At 39.9% G+C, this 20896-nt stretch overlaps 1 protein-coding gene across 4 annotated transcripts in view; it reads right to left on the bottom strand.

Annotated features, from left to right (window-relative positions):
• Nucleotides 1–20896, bottom strand: part of TPD52 (tumor protein D52) — a 121445-nt gene that overhangs the window by 83871 nt on the left and 16678 nt on the right. Inside the window, exons 1-6 of one of the 4 annotated variants that reach the window (XM_062489814.1) lie at nucleotides 14191–14362; nucleotides 9076–9191; nucleotides 7306–7454; nucleotides 6318–6419; nucleotides 5258–5284; nucleotides 867–908 (exon numbers count right to left, since the gene is read on the bottom strand). In XM_062489814.1, coding sequence (XP_062345798.1) covers nucleotides 867–908; nucleotides 5258–5284; nucleotides 6318–6419; nucleotides 7306–7454; nucleotides 9076–9191; nucleotides 14191–14362 — 608 coding nt within the window. Of the gene's footprint in view, nucleotides 1–866; nucleotides 909–5257; nucleotides 5285–6317; nucleotides 6420–7305; nucleotides 7455–9075; nucleotides 9192–14190; nucleotides 14363–20896 lie in introns of those variants that run through there. The other 3 variants (XM_062489823.1, XM_062489832.1, XM_062489803.1) reach the window with 3 other exon arrangements.

Below are 20896 nucleotides of genomic sequence, written 5' to 3' on the forward strand. Positions count from 1 at the left end.
CATTTTCTGCTAATGTTAAATTTTTAAGTGAGACCTCCCCCTTGCCTTTAAGCACCAAAGGCAGCTGTAATTACAAATAGTAAGTTCTGTATACAAAAAGCATGACAGCTTGGGATTTCCACTGCTGAGGGCTGGTGTATAATTCAATTGGGTCAGAAGAGTGGTTTAATGCTCCAAGTAGCTGTTACTGCCATGTGCAAATTTGTACAACACTTGTACACTTTCTGCATTTACGTAGGATGGAAAACACTTGCCTTCAGTGGACCAGGACTAAGGATTACTCAAAAATGTATTGTATAAATACTGAAGACAAGAGTGTTTTTCAAAAGAAGTCCACAGATTCCCTCCTTCTACTGCTTGGCATCTGTGTAGGTCACCCACACTTAGCAGCACTTTTTCCCTTGGGAAAGTACTCAGTGACACATGCATCAGACTAGACTCTCAGGAGATGGAGGGACACAACGCCGAGCAAGCAGACAGAAAAGGCAAGCACCCCAGATCACCAAGAGACCTCGTGAAACCACAGGGGTTTTTTAACTCACTTTCATTCTCAAAAACATATGCCAAGCTACTGCCTTTTAAACTTGGAATCACTTAGTAGCACTACATTCTAACAGACAGGGAAAAGCTGTTGCAGTTTTCTAAACAGTAGGGAAATGTCACTTTCCAGATATTTGATAACCACCTCCATTTACCAGAAATAAAACAAATTTTATCCTATATGCTAGTACAGGAAATCCATTACAAAGCTGGGTGGGTTTTTTGTTTTTTTTTTATAAAACTATGTTACTTGACTTAAGTTGAACCTGACTTGATTCCACACATGAAAATAAATACACCAAACAACTAGATTATGTATACATTACCTCATAATAGGCATACTAATTGAATGTTGTATGGAGCGTATACTAAAGGCCAGCATTAAGAGAAAAGAAAGTGAAAAGTTAGTTTAATTATTACATTGAGAAGAAATTGGCTTAGAGAGCTGACTTCTGTAAACTGTCTTTGGTAAACAGTCAAACAGTCTTACACAGTCTTAGTAACTGCTTGGGTTTGCTTTCTTAAATTGCTTAGCCATGCACACACACATACAAGTACATCAGTGCAAAAGCTGTAGCAACCTTTTTCTCTTAGAAAAAAAAAATCAAGTGCCATGCTTGTTAGTACTTGTTCTGCTTAGCTGCAACAGTCTGTCTGCTCCTCAAGTTTCTCAAGCAAGTCATGCTGCATTTACAGTTTTGGTGATAGCAAGTAGCAAACACTTGAGAGTCTTTTAAATCATCTAATCTTCCTACTGAAAGAATTATCTTTACATCCAGAAGGCTTCCATTTCAATTCAGTGTCAGTTTTTTACACTCATCGATAGAAATTACCTACTCATCAATATACATTATCCAACCAAGGCAATCACATCAGTCAATACTCAAGGTCAGGTTTATGCTGGGAGCAGGGATAAAGTCCTAGTCCCATGTTCTGAAATTCACAGAGGATTTCCATAACCTAGCAAGAAAACACCTCTGCTCCTAAAAGGTAACTGGATATAGATGAAGGAGCTCCCAAATAGCCTCAACACCACCTGGCATCTAAATTAGATTTTTCCATACAAAAAAATCCCCATTTACTGCAGATACAAACAAGCCTTATATGTTAAATATTTCCTACCAAATACCACAACAGTAACTCAGAATTATTACAAGTAATGATCTCAGTTTTTCATAACTATATACGGAATGTCAAAATTTGTCTGGGCTTTATGATGTCTTTCAAGAGAATAAAATCCAGGCAGTTGCTGGGGGAGGAGAGGAGGGATGGAAAACAACTCTCTCAATACATGTATCTCCAAGCTTTCAATTAACGGCTCAGCACAATCAACAGAAGATACATTCACAGAAGAAAAAAAGTTCTATGTTTATTGCAGAACAAGTTTTAAGAGATTCTTTACAAAGGTTCATCAGTAAAATGCCATGACAGAAAAAAACACACACACAGACAGTTCCCTTAAGGTTGGGATCCCTTAAGGCAGATGCACAACTACAGGTTGATTTGTAGTTACAGCATACTGGGAATCAGACACACAAAGCCAGATGTCTTCCTGACACATCAGTAATGCACAGCCATGTTTCATCTATTTCCCCAACGCCACTTCTCCTGTGTTTCATTCTTATGGATTGTCTGGTTTCCACAGGCTTTTCCAGCACACGGAGAAGCTGACTCTCTTCTGGACTGTAATTTATATTTTTCACTGTGATGTGGATTACTACAAGTTCTGGCCTTGCTACATGGCAGGTTTTATTATAGAGCTACATTGACACCAGCTAGTTTTAGTCAATGCTCAGCCAATTCCCCTCATGCTGCAAGAAGTTTCTCCCTACAAGAAGTTTAAGGCTAAAGAGGATGAAATACTTATATACAAACTGTATATACAAACATATATACAAACTGCAGAACTGCTCACACTGAAAAACAACAACCTATAGTGCATTGCAGATATTTTAACAGGTGTCTCCGATATAACCTCGGACATCATTTAGTATAAGAACTATTCAGGTACTCATGAAGAATTTACTTGCTGATGTACAATACGCTTCTGTACACCCTCAGTAACCAGTCTGCAAAATGACACCATAAGATACCATGTAGTTTTATCACACAATGATTTGGTGTGCAAGAGAACTGAATTAGATAAATGCAGTTGATATTTCTTAACATAAACCACCTGCTCTTCAGGTAATGCAAAGAGGCACAATTAAGCCTTGAACAGCTTATGAAGAAGAGAACTTTTATTTCTTTTCCCAAATGACAGAATCCCACAATAAAGCACTCACTCAACCAGGCCATCAAGTTGGGCAGTTTGAAAGACAAGCCCCCTTTGCAATGCTCAAAAGCAAACTCCTAGCTTAAAAAAAGACAATAAAAAAGGCACAGTAAGCTGCTCTCCAATGTATTTTGTATTGCATTTTGTATTTTGTATTGCATTAAATGTACTTTGTATAATTTTGTATTGCATTAAAGCTTTCTTATCCTCTACACAATATTTTTTTAAAGCTACTCCATTGCCTTGCATTTTGAAAATGCACAAGGAGGTATGCCAGAGTCCCTGCCTAGTTTTCTTAACATATACAGTAGCAAGTTACTTTCATTAGTAGTTAAATTTCCAGAAGATATGCTGACGAATTATGGTATTTAGGAGTCCATGATCATAAACCAGACGTCTAAAGCAAGCAAAGAAAGTTATTCTGCAATCTCAGAGCATGGCAAAGATGGACTTTGCTCCATCATAGGGATGCAGTGCAAGAAGAGCCAAGTGCAGTCATGACTACTCAGAAGCTACATCTTGGTTCTACTATTTTGCACAGAATATTGATGTTGCCTACAGAAGGAAGGTGAGCTCATCAAAACTTCAACAAATTGTTATAAAGATAATAAAGGTATTAAGAGAAACCTAAGAAGGAACAGAGTTCATTTGCATCATAACAAAGAGCAGAAGAAACAAATACAAAAAGAGAGCAAGAACACACTGACATTGCGCTACCTGCCCTCCCTTCCTCTCCATTTCAGCAGTTTCCAAAATTACAGCTCCAGCAGCTGCCTCACTCCCTTTTGCAACTCCCTATCAAATCACTTTTGCAGTGCTCAAATAAAGACCTGTGCATGATGACTGCTGCATGGAATACATAGAAGTAGTCCAACATGGAAGAAAAAGTCCCTCAACCAAAACAATAAAAGGGAAAATGAAGCCACAATGAAGCCAATGTGAGAGTTTAAGAACAAAAATGCACCTGCATATTCAGTATTAGTTCAAGTAAGTATCAAGCCTGTCAACTTCCACTTCCAGGAAAGAATTTAGGCATCTAAACCTTTCTGAAGCTTTAGACTTGTCCTTGAGTAATCATATAATCCTCAGACTTGAATTCACTGTGTGAATTTCAGATTAATTTGGTTCTCATGAAAAACAAAAACACTTCTCTCTTTTCATCTTTTGCTTCAAGCACAACAAAGATCTTCAATAGCACTAATTCTTCATACTTTTGTTTTGTTTTCTAAACACAGCTACCTCTGAATTTATAACAACACCTTGCATTTCCACCACCATGATTTTCCCTGAGAAGCACACCAACAGTGCAGACTTCCCTGATACTGTTACATTCCTTCCCAGTGGCCCAGTTTCTGATAGAGTACTCAACACCCACAGAGTCACTAGCTGGAATAATTAGGACACTCTTAAGGTATGCTTGAAGTAGGAGATGGCTCTGAGTCTGGGCTTGTCCTTGTCCAGTACAATAGTCCATATTAATTGGGGAACACCACAGCCTTAAGGTAGAAAAGTGACTTCTATTAAGTGAGCACTGGAGCTCTGCATCCAAAAGGAACAGAGAAGTCTTCCAACTTCCCACTGTCTCACTGATGTTTAACAGGACATATTTGAGACCGGCTGCTATTGTTATACCTGATCAAACTGAGCTAATTTCAGAGTCCAAGTTCTCATAGCAACCTGTGCCTCTGCCCATCTCCTCCCCTGGGACAAGAGCTCCCAGTTAGTACTCTAGGAGCCAAATCCCAACATCTTTATAGAGATCCTACTGCTGTCTTTAGCTACTTAGTGGGGGAGTGCAGAAAAGATTAAGTCAGACTCAGGTGGGCATGGATGGGCAAGAGGAAATGGACAGAAGCTTTTACACAGAAATTTTAACTACTGAAAATGCTGAGTATTTGCTCAGATCAAAGGTAATGTAGATGAAGTAACTAAAATACTGGTACTGCTAAAGTAATCAATTCAAGGACTGTTTCACTGGACAAACTACGAGCAAAGAATGTATAAACTATTTTACATTTAGACTTCAGTAATTTAGTTAGAATCACAATGCTAAACAGCTATTGTAATAGACAAAGAGGGGAAAATCTCTACTCTGCCACAGCACAAACATTGTACAGACAAAGAGGGAGGAATCCTGCATGCCATTGACTTCAACACTGTACTCTCTCTCGATAAAAATCCTTGCAGAATTATTTAGTGGGTTTCTTACTAACAAGGAAGAGAGACTAAATAATTATTATGTATACTCAAGTTTTAATGTTTTGAGATAGGTGAACATGAAGAAACATCTTCCCTGACACTAAAAGAGCTTCAGTTTTACCATTACTAATACTGGAGAAAAAAAGAAATTACATTTTACAGACAAAACTTTAATCAATAACTTTTATGGAGACAGTCTGACTACATGCTTAGTTGCAGAAGCAATTCTTGTGCCCACCTTACCTAAAGGAATGTGAAAATGCCTGTAGTCTGCACAATGCCAGAGTAAGCATTAAAGAGAGAAAGGAAGTTCTGATAAATCTGAAGAAAAATATGTAACTGTGTAGCTGTACTCAAACTGTTTTCTCACTAGACTTCAAAAAGCAAGAAGTTAATGGCAGGCACTTTAAAATGGCTGATTTTATTACACTGCTGCCAAAGCAGCAACATTCTGTGAGAGTGTGTGCATTTTTATTTGCCTAATAATTGAAAAATAAGTTTAACAACAACAAATTACCTGTGGATATGAATAATTGTATAGATTCCAGTAGTAAGAATTACACAATCAAGGAATTGTAAGCTAAGCATCTGATTGTACTGCATCCAGCAGGATTTTTGCAAGCAACCCAAAACAGTTCTAAAAATGACTGGCAGACTTACCTAATGTGTATGAAGGGCTGTGTCACTTGGCACAAAGTCAAAATATGTTGCATGCCAACAATAGTATAGAATTAAAAAATGCCAATAGTCTCTTAAAAATGTAATAAAATCAAGCCACTTGTATAAGGCAGAACAGCTTAGAAAGAAATAAAACACACCTGGAAAGAATCGACACACAAAACAAAGAAACCCAAATAAACAAAAACCCAAACAAAACCCAAAAGTAACAACAACAAATAGCCAAACAACAAAACAGAAACAGTTAAGGATATCAGTTGTTTAAATATGACATTCCACAAGCTGAGAAAGAGAGGAGAAATGATAGTGCTATGTGTATCCCACAGAAGCAGGCAGACAGTGCCACCTGCAATCACACCAGAAAAGTAACAGCAGCAGTGGAGGTGGTAGCACACATTGCTTCTCTTGCCTAAGTAAAATAAACACCACAGAACTCCTCAGCATCAGTCAGGACATACAAGCAGATTCTGCAGCAAGTCTCTTACCTCCCCTAAAACAGTTGCTGAAGGCTCTTGATAGATTAGCTTTTGGAAACACTAGGTATGTTACCAGCATAAATTTATTGCAGTGATTTACTCGCTTAAATAAAAAATTCAATCACTTGAGAAAAGGTAAAGAAACCTACCTGACATCTTCAAATTTCTTGGTTATGACTGAACCAACAGAAGAAAAAGCAGCAGAAGCCTTCTGACCAGCCTGAGACAGGGTTTCAGATGTTCTCTTGTATCTGTGTTTAAAAAACATTTAGTTTTTAGTTATTTTAACAGAACATATAAGGAAACTTTTAGAGTGTGTCCATTTGTATCAAATGCAGAGGTATACTTCAGCTTTGGGGTCTAATGGAAAACCTACTTAAGACATTATTTTGAGCCTTTGCAGTTCCTTCTGGCTACAGCATCTCTGCTACCTCTGACCAGACCCAGTTCATCAACATGCACTTACAATCCCGCTCCTAGAATAGATGCTATCTGCTATTGTAGGATTTAGTAAAATAAAAAATAAACTCACACAGAAAACACTCCAGTCAAAAAAAAAAAAATACCAAAGAAAATAAAACACAAAAAAAACACCACTATGCACACACACTGAAAAAGGTCTAATTTTTTGTGCCAAGTGTCTAAATTCTTGTACCACACAGTCAATAAAATACCTGTAAATAAAATTCACCATAAAAAGTTTGAGGTACATCTTGTGACATTGTGGTCATTAATTGCAGATGGTAGCTTGCTCTAGACCTTAAGATAACACTTGTGTTTGGCAAGAACAGTAACTGTGACTTCGCATTCTTCCTGCATGAGCTCAGTTTACAACAATTTTTCAGCGTGGAAGAGTATTCTGTTGGACTTGGGACACCTTGGTATCTCAGAGGTATCAGACAAAAAAGGTGTGTTAGAATAGCTCATATTTTGATTAATCATTCTTCATTCTTATGAGGTATGGCTTGCAGTGTTCTTTTAAAAAAATGTGTGTTGATTTACCCAGAGAAGTTTTAATAAAACTTAACTTTGTGTTATTTATACTCATTTCACAAGAACAGAGTGTTTAGACATGACACAAGATCTAAAGAGTTTTCACTTCAACAATCTAAACAATCATCATGAGCTGGTACATACGCTGTGGTTGATGTAACATCTTGCCAGCTTTTGGTAATGTTCTGCTTTAGTTCCTGTAGTGAGTTAATTCCCAGCTTTCTCTTGATTTCTGCTAGATGCTTCTCTTTGGCAGCTAGCACTTGTGAGAGTGTTTGGATTTCCTCCTCCACCTGTGGCACAAGAGTTGTTAACAAGTGGTTAACAAGGAATATATCCAACCATTTAACTACGTATTGCTTTAAAGCATCTACTAGACATCAGTAATGGGAGAGCTAACAGAGGTTTTTAACACTGCCTCACAGTCATTCCTAAATCCTAAAAGGGAAATGCAACAGAGACTACAAGAGCTAGTGAGAAAGTAATCTACCTGCAGCTATATCTGTTACTGGAATATGTACAAGGAAGTTGGTAACTAAGAGACTGCATAGCTAGAAATTATTATCTATGGTATGTAAAGGGTGACGATTAGTCAAACTCGGGAAAATTGCCAAGCCTGTATTCTACTTCCACGTCAGAAGATATACCAATGTGTGACCAGTATCAGGAAGCTCAGGGCACATCTGATCCATACACAAATTTTGTCTCCTTGCTTCAACAGAAAAGTCCTTTTGTAGCTTAAGCCAGCATTGGTAGACTGGATCCAGCCACAGGAGTGCCTTCCCCAGAGCAGGTATGGAAATGGTAGCAGACTGAGCAGTCAAAACCCACACAAACACAAAACAAACTGCACCTGCTCTGTCACTAGGAAACTATATTGTTTGTACACGTCCTTCTTTACGCAGATAGTCACTTAAGCCTCTCCTGGAAACACGACCAGAGATGTCAGCACAGTTCTACAATGCCATTCTATAAGCTTCATAGAAGTGACAGAGGCACTAAGGCCATACCTACAAAGGCAAGGGCTTACCTCCAATCCCTTCTTCCAGGCAAGATCACCCTTCTTTAGAGTATCAGGCTGCCCACTCATGTAAGCTCCTTACAGGAGTACAGCTCCTTACTTTACTCCTTACAGTATCTTCGATGCACTTCAGTTTTGGATATCTGTCTGAAGTCTAGCATGACATACCCTAGCAGGACCAGCTCACCCCCACTACCTTTGGCATGAAAGATACTCAGGACTGCCAAACACAAGAATGTATTAAATGTGCTTAATTTGAAGCTAACTTTTGTTCACCAAACTTATCCTTAAGTTAGTGTCTTTGATAAGGGTCCTAAAGTCCCACAGAGCTACTCAAGAAAAAAAGACTGGCTGCTTAATAAAGCTTGACTTTGCCATGTATCGGGCTTGAATATTTGCCTGTCTGTCCTTCAAAGAATGCAACCTTTTCTCACTCTTAAAAATATTCTGTTATGGACAAGAACAGTAACATGGTTACACATTAGCAATACAGCACCCACACAGATACTACTACAAAGCATTTTTATGAAAGAAACAGCTTTAGCTACTCCACACCAGTTGAGACAACACTTGGGTTTTGGCTTCTAACCATGATTTACTGCTTTTATTTGCTGATTTACCCCCTTCTCACTCGAGAAAAAAAACAGGGTTAGGTATTTATGTATCTTAGTTTGAAATCTGCACATTCAGCACTTCCAGCTTAATTCCCCATCACTAAAACTGGCTGTTCTTTTTTTCTTGACAACCTTCCTTCCTATCTGCAATACACAGGAGTACCACCTTGAGACACTCACAGAATAACTATGCAAAGCATTAACTGTATGTTCAAAGATAAACTTGTTTTGATAATGAAAATCTGGTATAATGTTAAGAGCTATCTGCAAAAGAATTACCTTGGCAAGCTCTCTTCTTAGCTCATCCCGTTCTTCTTCTGAGAGTGTTTCTGCCATACTGACTGTAGCAGCAGCATCCTCTCCAACCTCAGGTATAGAGTCACTCCTCAGCAACCCTGGAGATGAAAAAAGCATTAAAGTCAGATTATCACAATAATGTTAGCTGCCAAACAGCAGCTAACATTAGCACCCAGCTCTTTTGTGCCAGTGCACAAAGAAAACTGATAAGAGGTCATCAAAGTCATGCTCTCCAACTATAGGAAGGAAACCCAAGGCACTTTATATTTCATTCTATCAAGCTGTATTAAAGCTCAATATAATGGCAACTGCTGCTGTAATAGGACACTGGAAACCTGTTGAGAACAACACATGCCACTGCTCTGTGAGAGAAACCAAGGTGCAGAATGCTATGTCCCAACCAGTGTCTCCTACACAATCCTGCCCAGGAGTCTGTGCACACTCTGGGGTCTCATTCATCTGGCACAGAAACTCTGGAAGTGCTGGAGATGCTCAAGGGCAATGCAGAGGCTCCCTTAATCTCTGGATCAGATTTAAAAGTCCATTCTGAAAACACGGGGCGCAGCCACAAGCAAGGTTAACAACAGTGGGGAAAACTACTGCACTGCAAGTATGAACTCCTCCTCTGTTCCCTGCTTGATCTCTCTGACCCTAGTAACTGGGACCACTATGGCTAGAATGTTGCAGATAACACGGAACTAGAAGTAAACTGCTGGTTTGCACCTCGACCTTAAGACAGACGGGAAACCCAGAGACAGAGCTCAGGAGCAAAAGGCTGCTGCTTCAAAGCAGGAAAATGCCGAGAAGGGACTGATAAGTATGTGCATCCATTCAAACTGCAGCCTCTTCCCCTTCCAAATCCAGATACAAAACCTCTGCCAAATTCCTATATAAACTACAAACATCCCTATGGTCTTCCTCAACTTCTGCTTTCACAGCTTCAGGGAAAGGAAGGAGAATTATATTTCTATTACTATGATGCAATAACTTTAATGATTCATTTTTTCTTAGTCCTTAGTGCTTGCAGTAAGACCATTTTAAACACCTTTTATGTGACAAAATTTCCAGCAAAAGATTTCCCATTTTGAGTCTCTGTAGCTGACACTTAAACATAAAGTTTGCCAAAATCAAGGAATTCTGTTCTTATTGCAGAGACCAGTTTGCAGGGAGACTAAATGCTGGAATGGTTGTGGATTACCAGAACTAATTCTCTATTCAAGAGGTAAAACAGCCTTACAGATAATAATAAAAAAAAATAAGCTAAATAGAAATCTTAAAATGCAAGAGGAAAGAAATCAGGGTTGTTCGTTAATAAGGAGCAAGGAAGACTATATGTATACATATATATGTGTGTGTGTATATATGTACATAAATACATAATTCATCTAAGTTGAAGAAACATTAAGTAACATTTCCTATTAATCACTATAGAAATTAACCATCTAACCAATAAAATTCCATTCTCATTTCAGCAGCTTCTGATGGCACTGAATACTATCCTTTGGTCTGGGAATCAAAAAGTCATTAATTACCACTATGATTTTGCTGTGATGTTTCATATCAAACAGCTACATCACCAACAACTGAAAAATCAGGGGAAAAAAAATCAGGGGAAAAAAAATATTCTGTGAGTCTGCAATTAGTTGTAAGCATTCTTTGAAAAATGCTCCTTGCAACTGTCAAGCTGAAAAAAAGAAGAAACCTTGTTCTTGATCAAATCACTGAACTCAGATAAAACCCAATTCCACAAATTCTTTCCAAAACAGTATGTTGTCTGCCCGTATTTGTGTCCAGAACACTTGCCCTCTAGAAGCACACTGCTACATGGACAGAGCTTCTGTGAGTGCTTTTACCACAGAGTGCACTGAGAAGGAAGACTACAGGAAGAAAATTAAACCTCATTCTGCATTTATTCATGAGATCTGTGCCATGTTTTCCCAGAGATTTACATATGTCTTCTCCAAAAACATAACGTAGGTCCTGTGAGTTTTCCAATACACTATCTTCTGTCACAAATCTGGGGCAAGAACTTCAAAGTCTAATGCCCAAACCAAAGCATAGCACTACAGCACCTAAAGCAAAGGATTATGCCTCACAATCAAACACCTTTTGTTTTACACATCAGCATATTTCCTTAACTTTTAAGAATGCCACACCTCTTTGTCAAATTGGTATTTAACCTATTAATTACACAAACCTACCCTGAAGGAAAACAATTTGAACTGCATTTCTCCTCAACATCCTACACCTCCTCAGTATGTTCTGCCATGACTCCTGACCTTGCTCCCATCTGCAGCCCTTCAGGGACCACTTGCTTGCCATCACAAAGCCATTTCAGAAAGTTTGCAAGTACCAAAACCACACTGATTCCAAGAGCATTAGCACAACCAGCTGAAATCCTATTCAATCTGATTACGAGGAGTCATCTGGATTAAACCAAAAATAGATCAAGAAAATCCACCAGTAAGAAAACATGCCGGATTGTCTCCCGCAGGAATGGCTTTTGTCTGGGGAACGTAGCTTCTCTTTGGAAAAGTTGTTTTTTAAGACTGTTCTGTTTCTTGCCTACCAAATGGAATTCAAGGCACAATGCTAAGAAGCAAAAGAATGATCTTTCCTCCCCTTCACATTCCTAGAGTTTTTAGGGAAACAGGAAATCACTGCTACTCAAGAGTCCTCCATACCTCACCCTGCATATGTGACCATGCCTTCCTCTTCTTGCCTTCTGAGCCCCTCCCATTTATTACTTTTTGAGGTCCACATAAAGTATGCTAACACCTTCCCATCAATTTTCATTCTGGCACCTCCCCCCTATCTCCCTGTCACTATTCACCTCTCTGTTCCCTTTGAGCCCATTCCTCAGTTCAATACCTGTGGGACACACAATACATCCATGCTATGGGCAAGGCTGTGCTGGGTCTCTGACCAAGGAGCACGTTTACACAGCTAACAACACACAGGCCTCCACAATGGTGTGGCTACAACCCAAAGGTATCCCATAAATTAGGACTGACAGCCAGCAAGATCCTGGCTTTCAAGAAACTTCATAAGGAAATGTGCACAACCCAACTTAGATCTTTCTATGGGGCATGGGGTAAGAAACCAGGAAATCAGCAGTCAGCCAACAGATGGAAATGCTTTGGCTCAAACTACTAATAAGAGAGCATTTATCACTTGTGGGGGATTTTTTGCCAACAGAACTGTTGCTATTATTATTTTATGTTGTTATGTAGAATTATTATTACGGCTTTCAACATGTTGCCTTTCATTATGTTAGTTCTCTTGCCTCATTAGATTTGTGAAAGACTTAAAATTCAGTCATTTAGTACTCTGTAACAAACAAATTTAACTGAACATTTCAAACAGAATAAGAAATCTGTTTGGGGGAAAAAATCATAATGGCTTAGATAGTATTGAGAAAACTTACCTAGCTGTAAGGTCAGTTTTTAAGTCAGTTCTTTTAAGATTAACTTTTTTTCCCCAGCAGTTTATTAGATCTACTTAAAAGAACCAAATAAAGACATGAGCAAGTTGGTTGATCAGGACTCCATGGATCACATTCAGGGAAATGGTATTTAAGTCCCTGCCAGGGACTATTCTGCCAGGGTAGGCAAAGCATTAAAGTAATTCAATTAAAAGTCAGTTTTTCTAATTTGGGGTTTGCTTTGGCCTGTTTCAATCCAAGTTCATGTTCTATTTTGATTAGAAGTTCCTACCTCTCTGGCCTAAAGTCAGAGATCAGCAGCAAACAGGAGCAGTTTTTAAGAAGCACTTTTCATTTTGGATAAAAAGCCTCAGGGTAGAGGTGGGTTAATCTCCAGAAAGATTTCTTTTACACTGACATGTTCTGCATGCAACACTTAGAATGAGCCTTGTGGTTATCACTATATAGTTGTCAAAGCTAAAGAAAAAAGGTGCTTGTTACAATTCAGGAGAACAGGCTGTTGCAAGGTTATAGGGCAATTCCAACATTTACGTAACATACAGTACTACAGAGCATATTTATTCTGCAGTATATAAGAAAGATCATATTTAAGTACCTCCCATTTATCTCAGTGAAGAAGCCAAAGTGAGACATATTTCTTCAAACTGGGGGAGAAAATTCTAGGGCTTCTTCCAAATGCTAATTAGATGCTCATTCAAAGCAAATGAAAAAGAAAATAAAGCCCAGAAAAGGCTGGTGGTAATGGTGATGCATCATCACCTGACACAGCTGCTTCCCCTCTCCTTTAGAAGAGCTGGGAGATGCAGAAATGAATGCTGACTACTGTTTCCCAGTAGCCCCTGGCTCATCAAGTTCACAGAGAGAGTTGTTATAGTTCACACAGAGCTTCCCCAAGAGATGCATGTTTCTTTAAAATTTTAAGTAACAAGCACCTTTAAAAAAGTTAACACCTGTGTAACTTTGCTTTGCCACACATGAAATAGGTCTAAGTTCTCTATTTAAAATTACTTTGGAAGATTACAACTGGCAACAAGGAAATCAAAGGAATGACAATAGTAAAACCAGACTAGGATGTGTTGGGAGGCACAGCTTTAGGTGTTCTGCACAACAGGTTACCAACAAGAAACCCACAGGGTTAAGCACTAAACAGATGCCACTGCAGCACAGCATGGCAGTTTCAGTGCAGTTTTTATCTGCAGGTGGAAGGTTTGCAGCATTTTAAATGCTAGGTGGAATGGAGTAAAGGTTTTAGAGGGCATTTTCATTAATCAGTGAGATTTACAGTATTAAGGCAAAAGCAGATTTTAGACTACCCAGAGCTCTGAAGTCCTACTAAATGCAATTTTTACCTCCTCCCAAAAAAAATCTAATAGTCAAACTAGGCAAATTATTCCAATCTTGCAGAAATTTTGTTCTTAATTATTTTTGTCACTTCACTTTCCATCAAACTGCCTTTCTATTGAATAAATAACAAATAATATAAAGCTGGTAAATGTATAACACATGAGATTTACCTATATGACACACTGAAGCTAATACATGACTGGAATTAACAGCAGGCCAACTTTTATAGATTTCTAATTTGAGAAATTTGACAGGTATTAATTGCTAAGCATTTCACATAGAGATTTTAAAGAAGATAAGGAAGTTACCAGACTTTGCCAGTGTAGGTGATCCAGGTGGAGAAAGGTTTATGCCAGGTGACAAGTAAAGATAATTTCTGTTCACTCCAGCATTGAAATCAAAGGGGGATTTGTAATCCTCATATAGATCCATGCCAGAGAGTTCAGAGCGCGCAGCCATCCTCTTCCTCCACTGAAGCATTCATCTTTGCTCTCTGGGGTGACCCAGACAGCAGGATTCAGAAACCCTCCATTTCTCCACATGACACTCACTGTGCCTCCTCAGAGAATTCAGCTCTGCTACATATGATAGAGCCGTCCAGCAAGTGATTTCTTAGCCATCCTGTAGCTGCTGCTGTTTACATGGCACAAGGTTAAGTTCCTGTAAATTTATAACTGAGGCTGGACTTAAACAGACCGTTCCTTTAACAAACATTCACAGTGCACCACTCATGGCTTCTTGGAAGAGCCTTGGTCCTCTGCAGAACTGCATCAACTACGTTCAATCGTTTAAAATAAAAAAAGGTCAGCTGACTGCAGCTACACCAGGATATCCTTAATCTTCTAGGACACAAAAGGATTACCAGCCATAATCTATCCCATATACCATCTGTGTTGGACTTCTTCCTCTGATTAATGGAAAATTCTGTGTGCGTAACTATTTCTACAGCTGGTTCCATCACTGTAATAACCACTAGTGAGAACCCAGTCTCTGCTGCCCAGGTATCACACCATAGTGCAAGTTCAGAATAGGAGAGAGCAGCACTCCTCGCTGAAGGCTGGGCTATAAACACCACCTAGGTTTATTGATGAACATTCTAATATGCATTATGATTTTTACTCATGAGGTTAAACATATCTGGGTCTGAGGGGGTTTTGTCTAGGGGAGGGGGTTGTTAAATATTTATGAAATACACTGTCCTATGTCCTTGGTGCTTCAACCAGCATTGTTTACAGCAGCCAGTAACGGCAGTAAGGCATAGCCTGAAATTTATGTTTTGACACATACACAACAAAGAAAGATCAACTTACATAAGCCATCTGACTTCGTGCCAGGCCTTTAAGATTCAACTCTGGGAGGCAAAAATGCTTCTTACCTAAAAGAGGCACTCAGCACAGTTTTGCAGCACCTCATTACATTTTATTCTTTTTATTTCAAGGTCAGCTTATTTCATGGAAAGCAGCTTTACAGCTGAGCAACAATTTCCTCCCAAACCTGGGATCCTCACTGCAGCCTGCACACAGAGGAACATAAGCAAATGGAAGTTAATCTTTTCCTGCATAGTATGGACAGAGCTGATTAGGCATTATTCCAGAGAAGGAATAATGAAGGAGCCTTGCAGCATACCGAAGTCCAAGCAAAGTAATCCCCAGGCATATGAGAAGAAAGCACACCCCTTCTGGAATTTTGACTTCCCATTTCCCCTGCAGTCAGTCAGTTGGCATAGGAACAGACCTTCCAGCTAATTATAAAGCAACTCCTGAAGACCTACATTTGCTTCTGGTGCAGAGTACCTGCAGGCTCATAACAATGAGAGTGCTGGAGCCTGAAATACAGGTATCTGCTATTTTCCAAACCCACTGAGAAGAGGAAAATAGAATGCCCCTCTGCATTTCTGACACATGGATATGACATCTGCCAGAAATACTGCAAAGTTCACCTGGCAAAGGTCAAAGCTTTGGTCACAGACTGTAGTTAAAGCATCTAGATGCAGCAGAGAACTATAACACAGCTACATTAATAATATACTCTATTAACCAAGTTAGTTAATATGAACACCTACAGATTGTGCTTTGCAGCTTTCCTTTGTGTAACTCAGCAGTCAGGGGCTGCCTTCTGTACAAAATGCTCAGGCAGTAGTTATGTTAACTGGGTTAGGCAAAATGACAAGTTATCAGATGTGGCACAAAAAGAGAGGGAAGGGGAGGTTATACCCTAGGACTTTCTCCCAACCCTAGATAATCATTCAGTTTAACACTCATCAGCACGAGCAGGCAACAGCTGCAAGTAGCTATTATAGGAAAAAGAACCCCCAATGAAAATCTGTTGATCCCTACTAACAATCAAGGATACCATTTCCTAGGCATTTCCTGGAGCAAACATTACATTATTGTCTTTTACAGGAAATTCAGATTTACATTCAGATTTACCCATTGCCAACCATTCAAAAACAAATCTGAGACTCTTTCTGTATCTTTATAGTGCAAAAGATGTTTTCATGTCCCTAGAGACACATGGATTGCCAGTCTCAACCACCAACCTGGCCTGCCACCCCTACTGACAGAAATCTGTATGGGCCAAACTCTTCAGCACCTCTTCAGTGTACTCAAGAGACAGATACAGGACGTGGCCCACTGCTGGAACATACATTTGTCTTGCAGGGAAGATTTGCTGAATTTCAAATCTGAGCATCCACCTGAGAGGCTGAATGGTGCTTTTGTTCTTCCTTATGCACAGCCTGAGCACAAGCCCAGAAGTCACCCAAGACAATCTAGTTTTTAGAAATATTATAGAAATACTACTGGTCTAAGGTCATTGCCAAGAGAGGGGCACCATACAAGTGCTCTTTACTTCAAGTTCCTCTCTTTGCTCAGATGAATCTCAATTATAGTTGGCCATATAGATGGGTTGCTATAGCACCTCCCAAATACATCACCTAGACACATCAGCCTCCTGCTCTCTTACCTGTTGGAGTTTACAGGAGTGTTGCTCCTCACTTGTTCTCAGGTACAAATCCTACCTGGTGATGAAGGAAGCTCTTTTGCTGAACAAGCTTCTTCTCCATCACTTAGGGAAATTTTAAAGTTTTCAAAGCAAAGTACAAGTCAATCTCTCTGTAAAGAGAAAGGACTGCAGTCCACCCTTCCAAATCTGCTGTAGGACAACTTCTAGAGGCTGTCATGCCTAACTCATCCACTTCAGAGAAAACAAGCTCTAGTTTTGAGAGATCCAGCCATAACAATCATTTTATCTGCTTCTTCCCCAGTAGTTCCTTAGCACATCCAGATTCAGGACAGAGCAAGACAGCAGTCCCCCATAACTGCCTAAAGCCAATCTGAAGAAGATAGGTTCTGCTCGCTGTGGTGCATTTGGAGCAGGAATGAATCCCTCTCCAAGGGATTTTCCAAATTCAAGTGATGGCCCAAGGAAAAAAAAGCATGATGGGGATGACAAACAGCAGCTGCACAGAGCCAAAAAGCAAGGTTTTTTCCTGCAGTGTGAAGCTTTCTGACCAGTTTAGCAGCTCTTGACAGTCACAGCAATCAAGATTTCTCTACACTATGAAAACAGGCTTATTATGAGGCCTTTCTAAAGGGACATCTCATGACCAAAATATCCTGCTAGACAGGCTTTCTCTCCTTCACAATAATTCAGAGAACATGCAGCTGGCTGGAGGTGGAACTGAGGCTGTAGAGCCATACCCTAATAGATAGATGCTGCATTCCCAGGGCAAGACACACACATTTCAGAGCTGAAGTTTCATGGCTTCAACAGCTTCTGTTACATGGCTTAGAGTAATTAACCATGTATCCACAAGTATCTCTGTTCTTTGCCCTGCATTACAAATTCAGTTTTACTGTGTACCTTGGTTATTACTGCAGATATCAGCTGCAAGACAGTACCTGCAAATATCTTGAAGCCTGAGGAAGGAGCTGTTGCACAGTCAAGTAGCAGTGGGGTTTTGCTTACATGCAAGAGATGAAAACCGAAGATTTTCCAGTTCCAGAACAAGCACTCATTTGCCCTTAACACCTCAGGAAAACTAAGAGGTTAGTACTTAAGGCATCTATGCCATTTTAGAAGCTGGTGTCTGAGAGACTGGCACAAAGGTAGATACCTTCTGTCAAGGATTCTTGAACCAATTACTGACAAGTTCAACTGAATGTCAAAAAGTGTCTCAGGAAGACTCAGCAAGCCTCAGCAAAGCATTGCCATCACAACTCCTACTATTAACCATGCTGTAATCTCCTCTCTTAAGGTTACAGAGTGTACTTCAAGTTCTCCCAGGTAACTATTTAGCATTAACAGTCAGTACAGATTGTGAACCTCATGTAGCATAAGGATCTCCCTCCGCAGCTAGAAAAGCTGTTAAGTTTGAGCAAACGCTTTTCACCAGATATTTGCCTGCTTAGTCTCCAGTGTGGTTCTTTCTTCAGCTAGCACCTGCTACCCAGGTCTGCATCTTCCACCTTAACCCAAGGCTCTAGCAACAATTTAAGCAATGCAATATAGTATTGAAGCACTTCTACCATGACAGCAGCTAAGCAAGGGTAGAATGTTATGGTAGCCTTGTGGAGAAGCTAATTTTCCCACATATAGGCCTAGCAGAACAATAGCTTGTTTATACATGGAAATCATATATCCCTCTTTCCCTACAGAAACTAAACCCTGATGAAGTATGAATGAGTACCATCTCTGGGCTTTGAAGAAACCAAGCGAGGTATTCAGTAGTGCTTAATACAAACAGATAAAATCAAGAAAGGCTACCACTCAAGCCTCAGGATAGGAGGAAAGCAGAAGCTACCCTATGATATGATCTAAATAATATTTTGGACAAAGCTATCCAAATAACCAATCCACAAGATCTACTCTGAATTCTGCTATTATACAGGCACCTTCACCACACTGAACAGCCTGTGTTTGTGTCCTGATTATTACCCAGAGCTGCCAAACTTGTGCACCACAGCTCCTACTTTTGGCAAGGCTATCATGACTCCAGCACTTAATCAAGCAAGCAAAAGAAAATTGGGGGAAATGATAGGAAGACTGTTGACAAAGAGAGGGAAGAAGTGCAAGAAGCACTTGCTCTTTAGGGGCATAGCAAAAATATTCAGTCTCTTATTTCAAGGTTGCCTGTTAAGATTCAGTTGCCTTCTCAGCCTATACTTGCTTTGAATTTCAACTTCTGCAGTCTGTTAAGAGGCAAGATTGATAAGAGGCCTTCCAGTAAGTGTCTGGGGCAAAGACTTCCAGCCAGATGGTCTTCTACCACCCTCATCTTTCCCAGGAAGATCCCAATCAGGCAGCAACAGTCAGGCTCCTCTCCCTACTCCAACAGTTTTATATGGCATAAGCCATTTTAAGAGCCATAAAACTACTTAAGCATCTTAAGCCAATCTAGATTCTGTAGCATCAATTTGATCTTCAGTCTTACCAGTTTACAGACAAGTAAAGCCTTTCAGCACCTGATTTGAGACCTTAAAACCGCATTAAGAGAAAAAGATGCTGTGAAGCAATAGGACAGAAGCCCAAAAACTAAACAAGCCAGAAATTTGTCCATGAGTGCTCCTATTTCCACACTGTGTGCTCTCTCCCCTTCCTTTAACAGCAGACATTTCCTTCAGTCCCTTGAGATTTGTGGATTATGTGAATGGAGCTGCACAGCTACAGCAATTCCTGAACAGTATGAGCACAGGCTTCTGCAGCCCTGTTAGTAATGGTCAGCAGAATGTAGCTTGAGGGGTTAAGTATCTGCTGTCTTCTAGCAGGGTACAACTCAATACTGTGATATTAATCTCAGTACTTCAGCCTCCCCCACATGCTTTCTCTGGACAAGCTCTGCCTGATACAACTGCATCACTCAGTACAGTTCTTTGTACAGGAATACCTTCTCCAACATTTTATTTAGCCTAAGTGCTGCCTTCACTTACTGTTATTAAAACAAACAAAAAACCCAAAGAAAAAACCACCACCAACAGCCACAAACTCTTCGAAGATGTACCTCCCTGCAACATAAACACTTCCAAATGTTACAGGTGGGATCACAGGGCTGCCAGTATTGCTCCTCTCTTAAACCAAAGCCTCAGCCCACAGTACTTCAGACAGTTGATGCATGTCTTGGCAAAGGCAGCAGTTCTTGTCTCTCCTCTCAATCCAATTATAAACTCAGACTAATTTCCTGAGCTCTTGTGAGGGAGTAGATCCACACTCCAGCATATTTTGCAACTAGACAAGCTGATACTACAGTAAAATACTTAACCCATTCATGTCAGACAAAATTCTCTGTATTTGCACACATTCTCTACTACCTTATAAGTGCTTCAGCATTTAGAAGATTAGGCAGAAATCCCTGATTTATGACAAAGTTGTGTGTCTCAAACAGTGCTCAAAGCAGCCACGTTTGTCAGCTCCAGCATTCACAGCTGAAAAGCTTTTCTATCTATGGAAAAGGTCCAGGCCAAAAGACAGAGCAGCACCCCAAAACCAGTGATCAGAGTTTGCACTGACTTTGGAGAAGTCAGATCAAACCCTGAAAACACAGACGAACAGTTCCAAGTGAGATTAATAGAGTCAAAACACTGTCAGGTAGATTTTAGAGGAATGTATTTAGTTACTTCACTTCAGCTGCTTATCCCAGTTATGCTGTCATTCTCTACAGACTCCTCAGGCAAGAGACTGATCCTGTCAAAAAAGTGAAGAAACAATGCTGAGCTAAAGCTAGATAGATGGTAGCCGGAAAAGGTTAGGAATTAAAAACTGCAACACAGAAATGGGGCTGTTTCAAAGTTTCAGTACGTAACCTCACAATCTAATTAAAAGTTTTACTTGAGTGGCTCTGGAGTGACTCCCAGCCTCTCTCAGGAGACAAGTCTGCTTTTCTGCAATCTTAAAGCAAGAAAGCCTCCCTCACAAACGCAGCATCCCAGAGCCTCCATTTCTGAAAAGCAGCTCCAGAAAAGTCCACCATCCCTACTCCAGGTTACCAGATCCTACCATGAAATTGACCCTCAGGTT

The sequence above is a fragment of the Cinclus cinclus genome, chromosome 1 (assembly GCF_963662255.1).
Source record: "Cinclus cinclus chromosome 1, bCinCin1.1, whole genome shotgun sequence".
Lineage (NCBI taxonomy): Eukaryota > Metazoa > Chordata > Aves > Passeriformes > Cinclidae > Cinclus > Cinclus cinclus.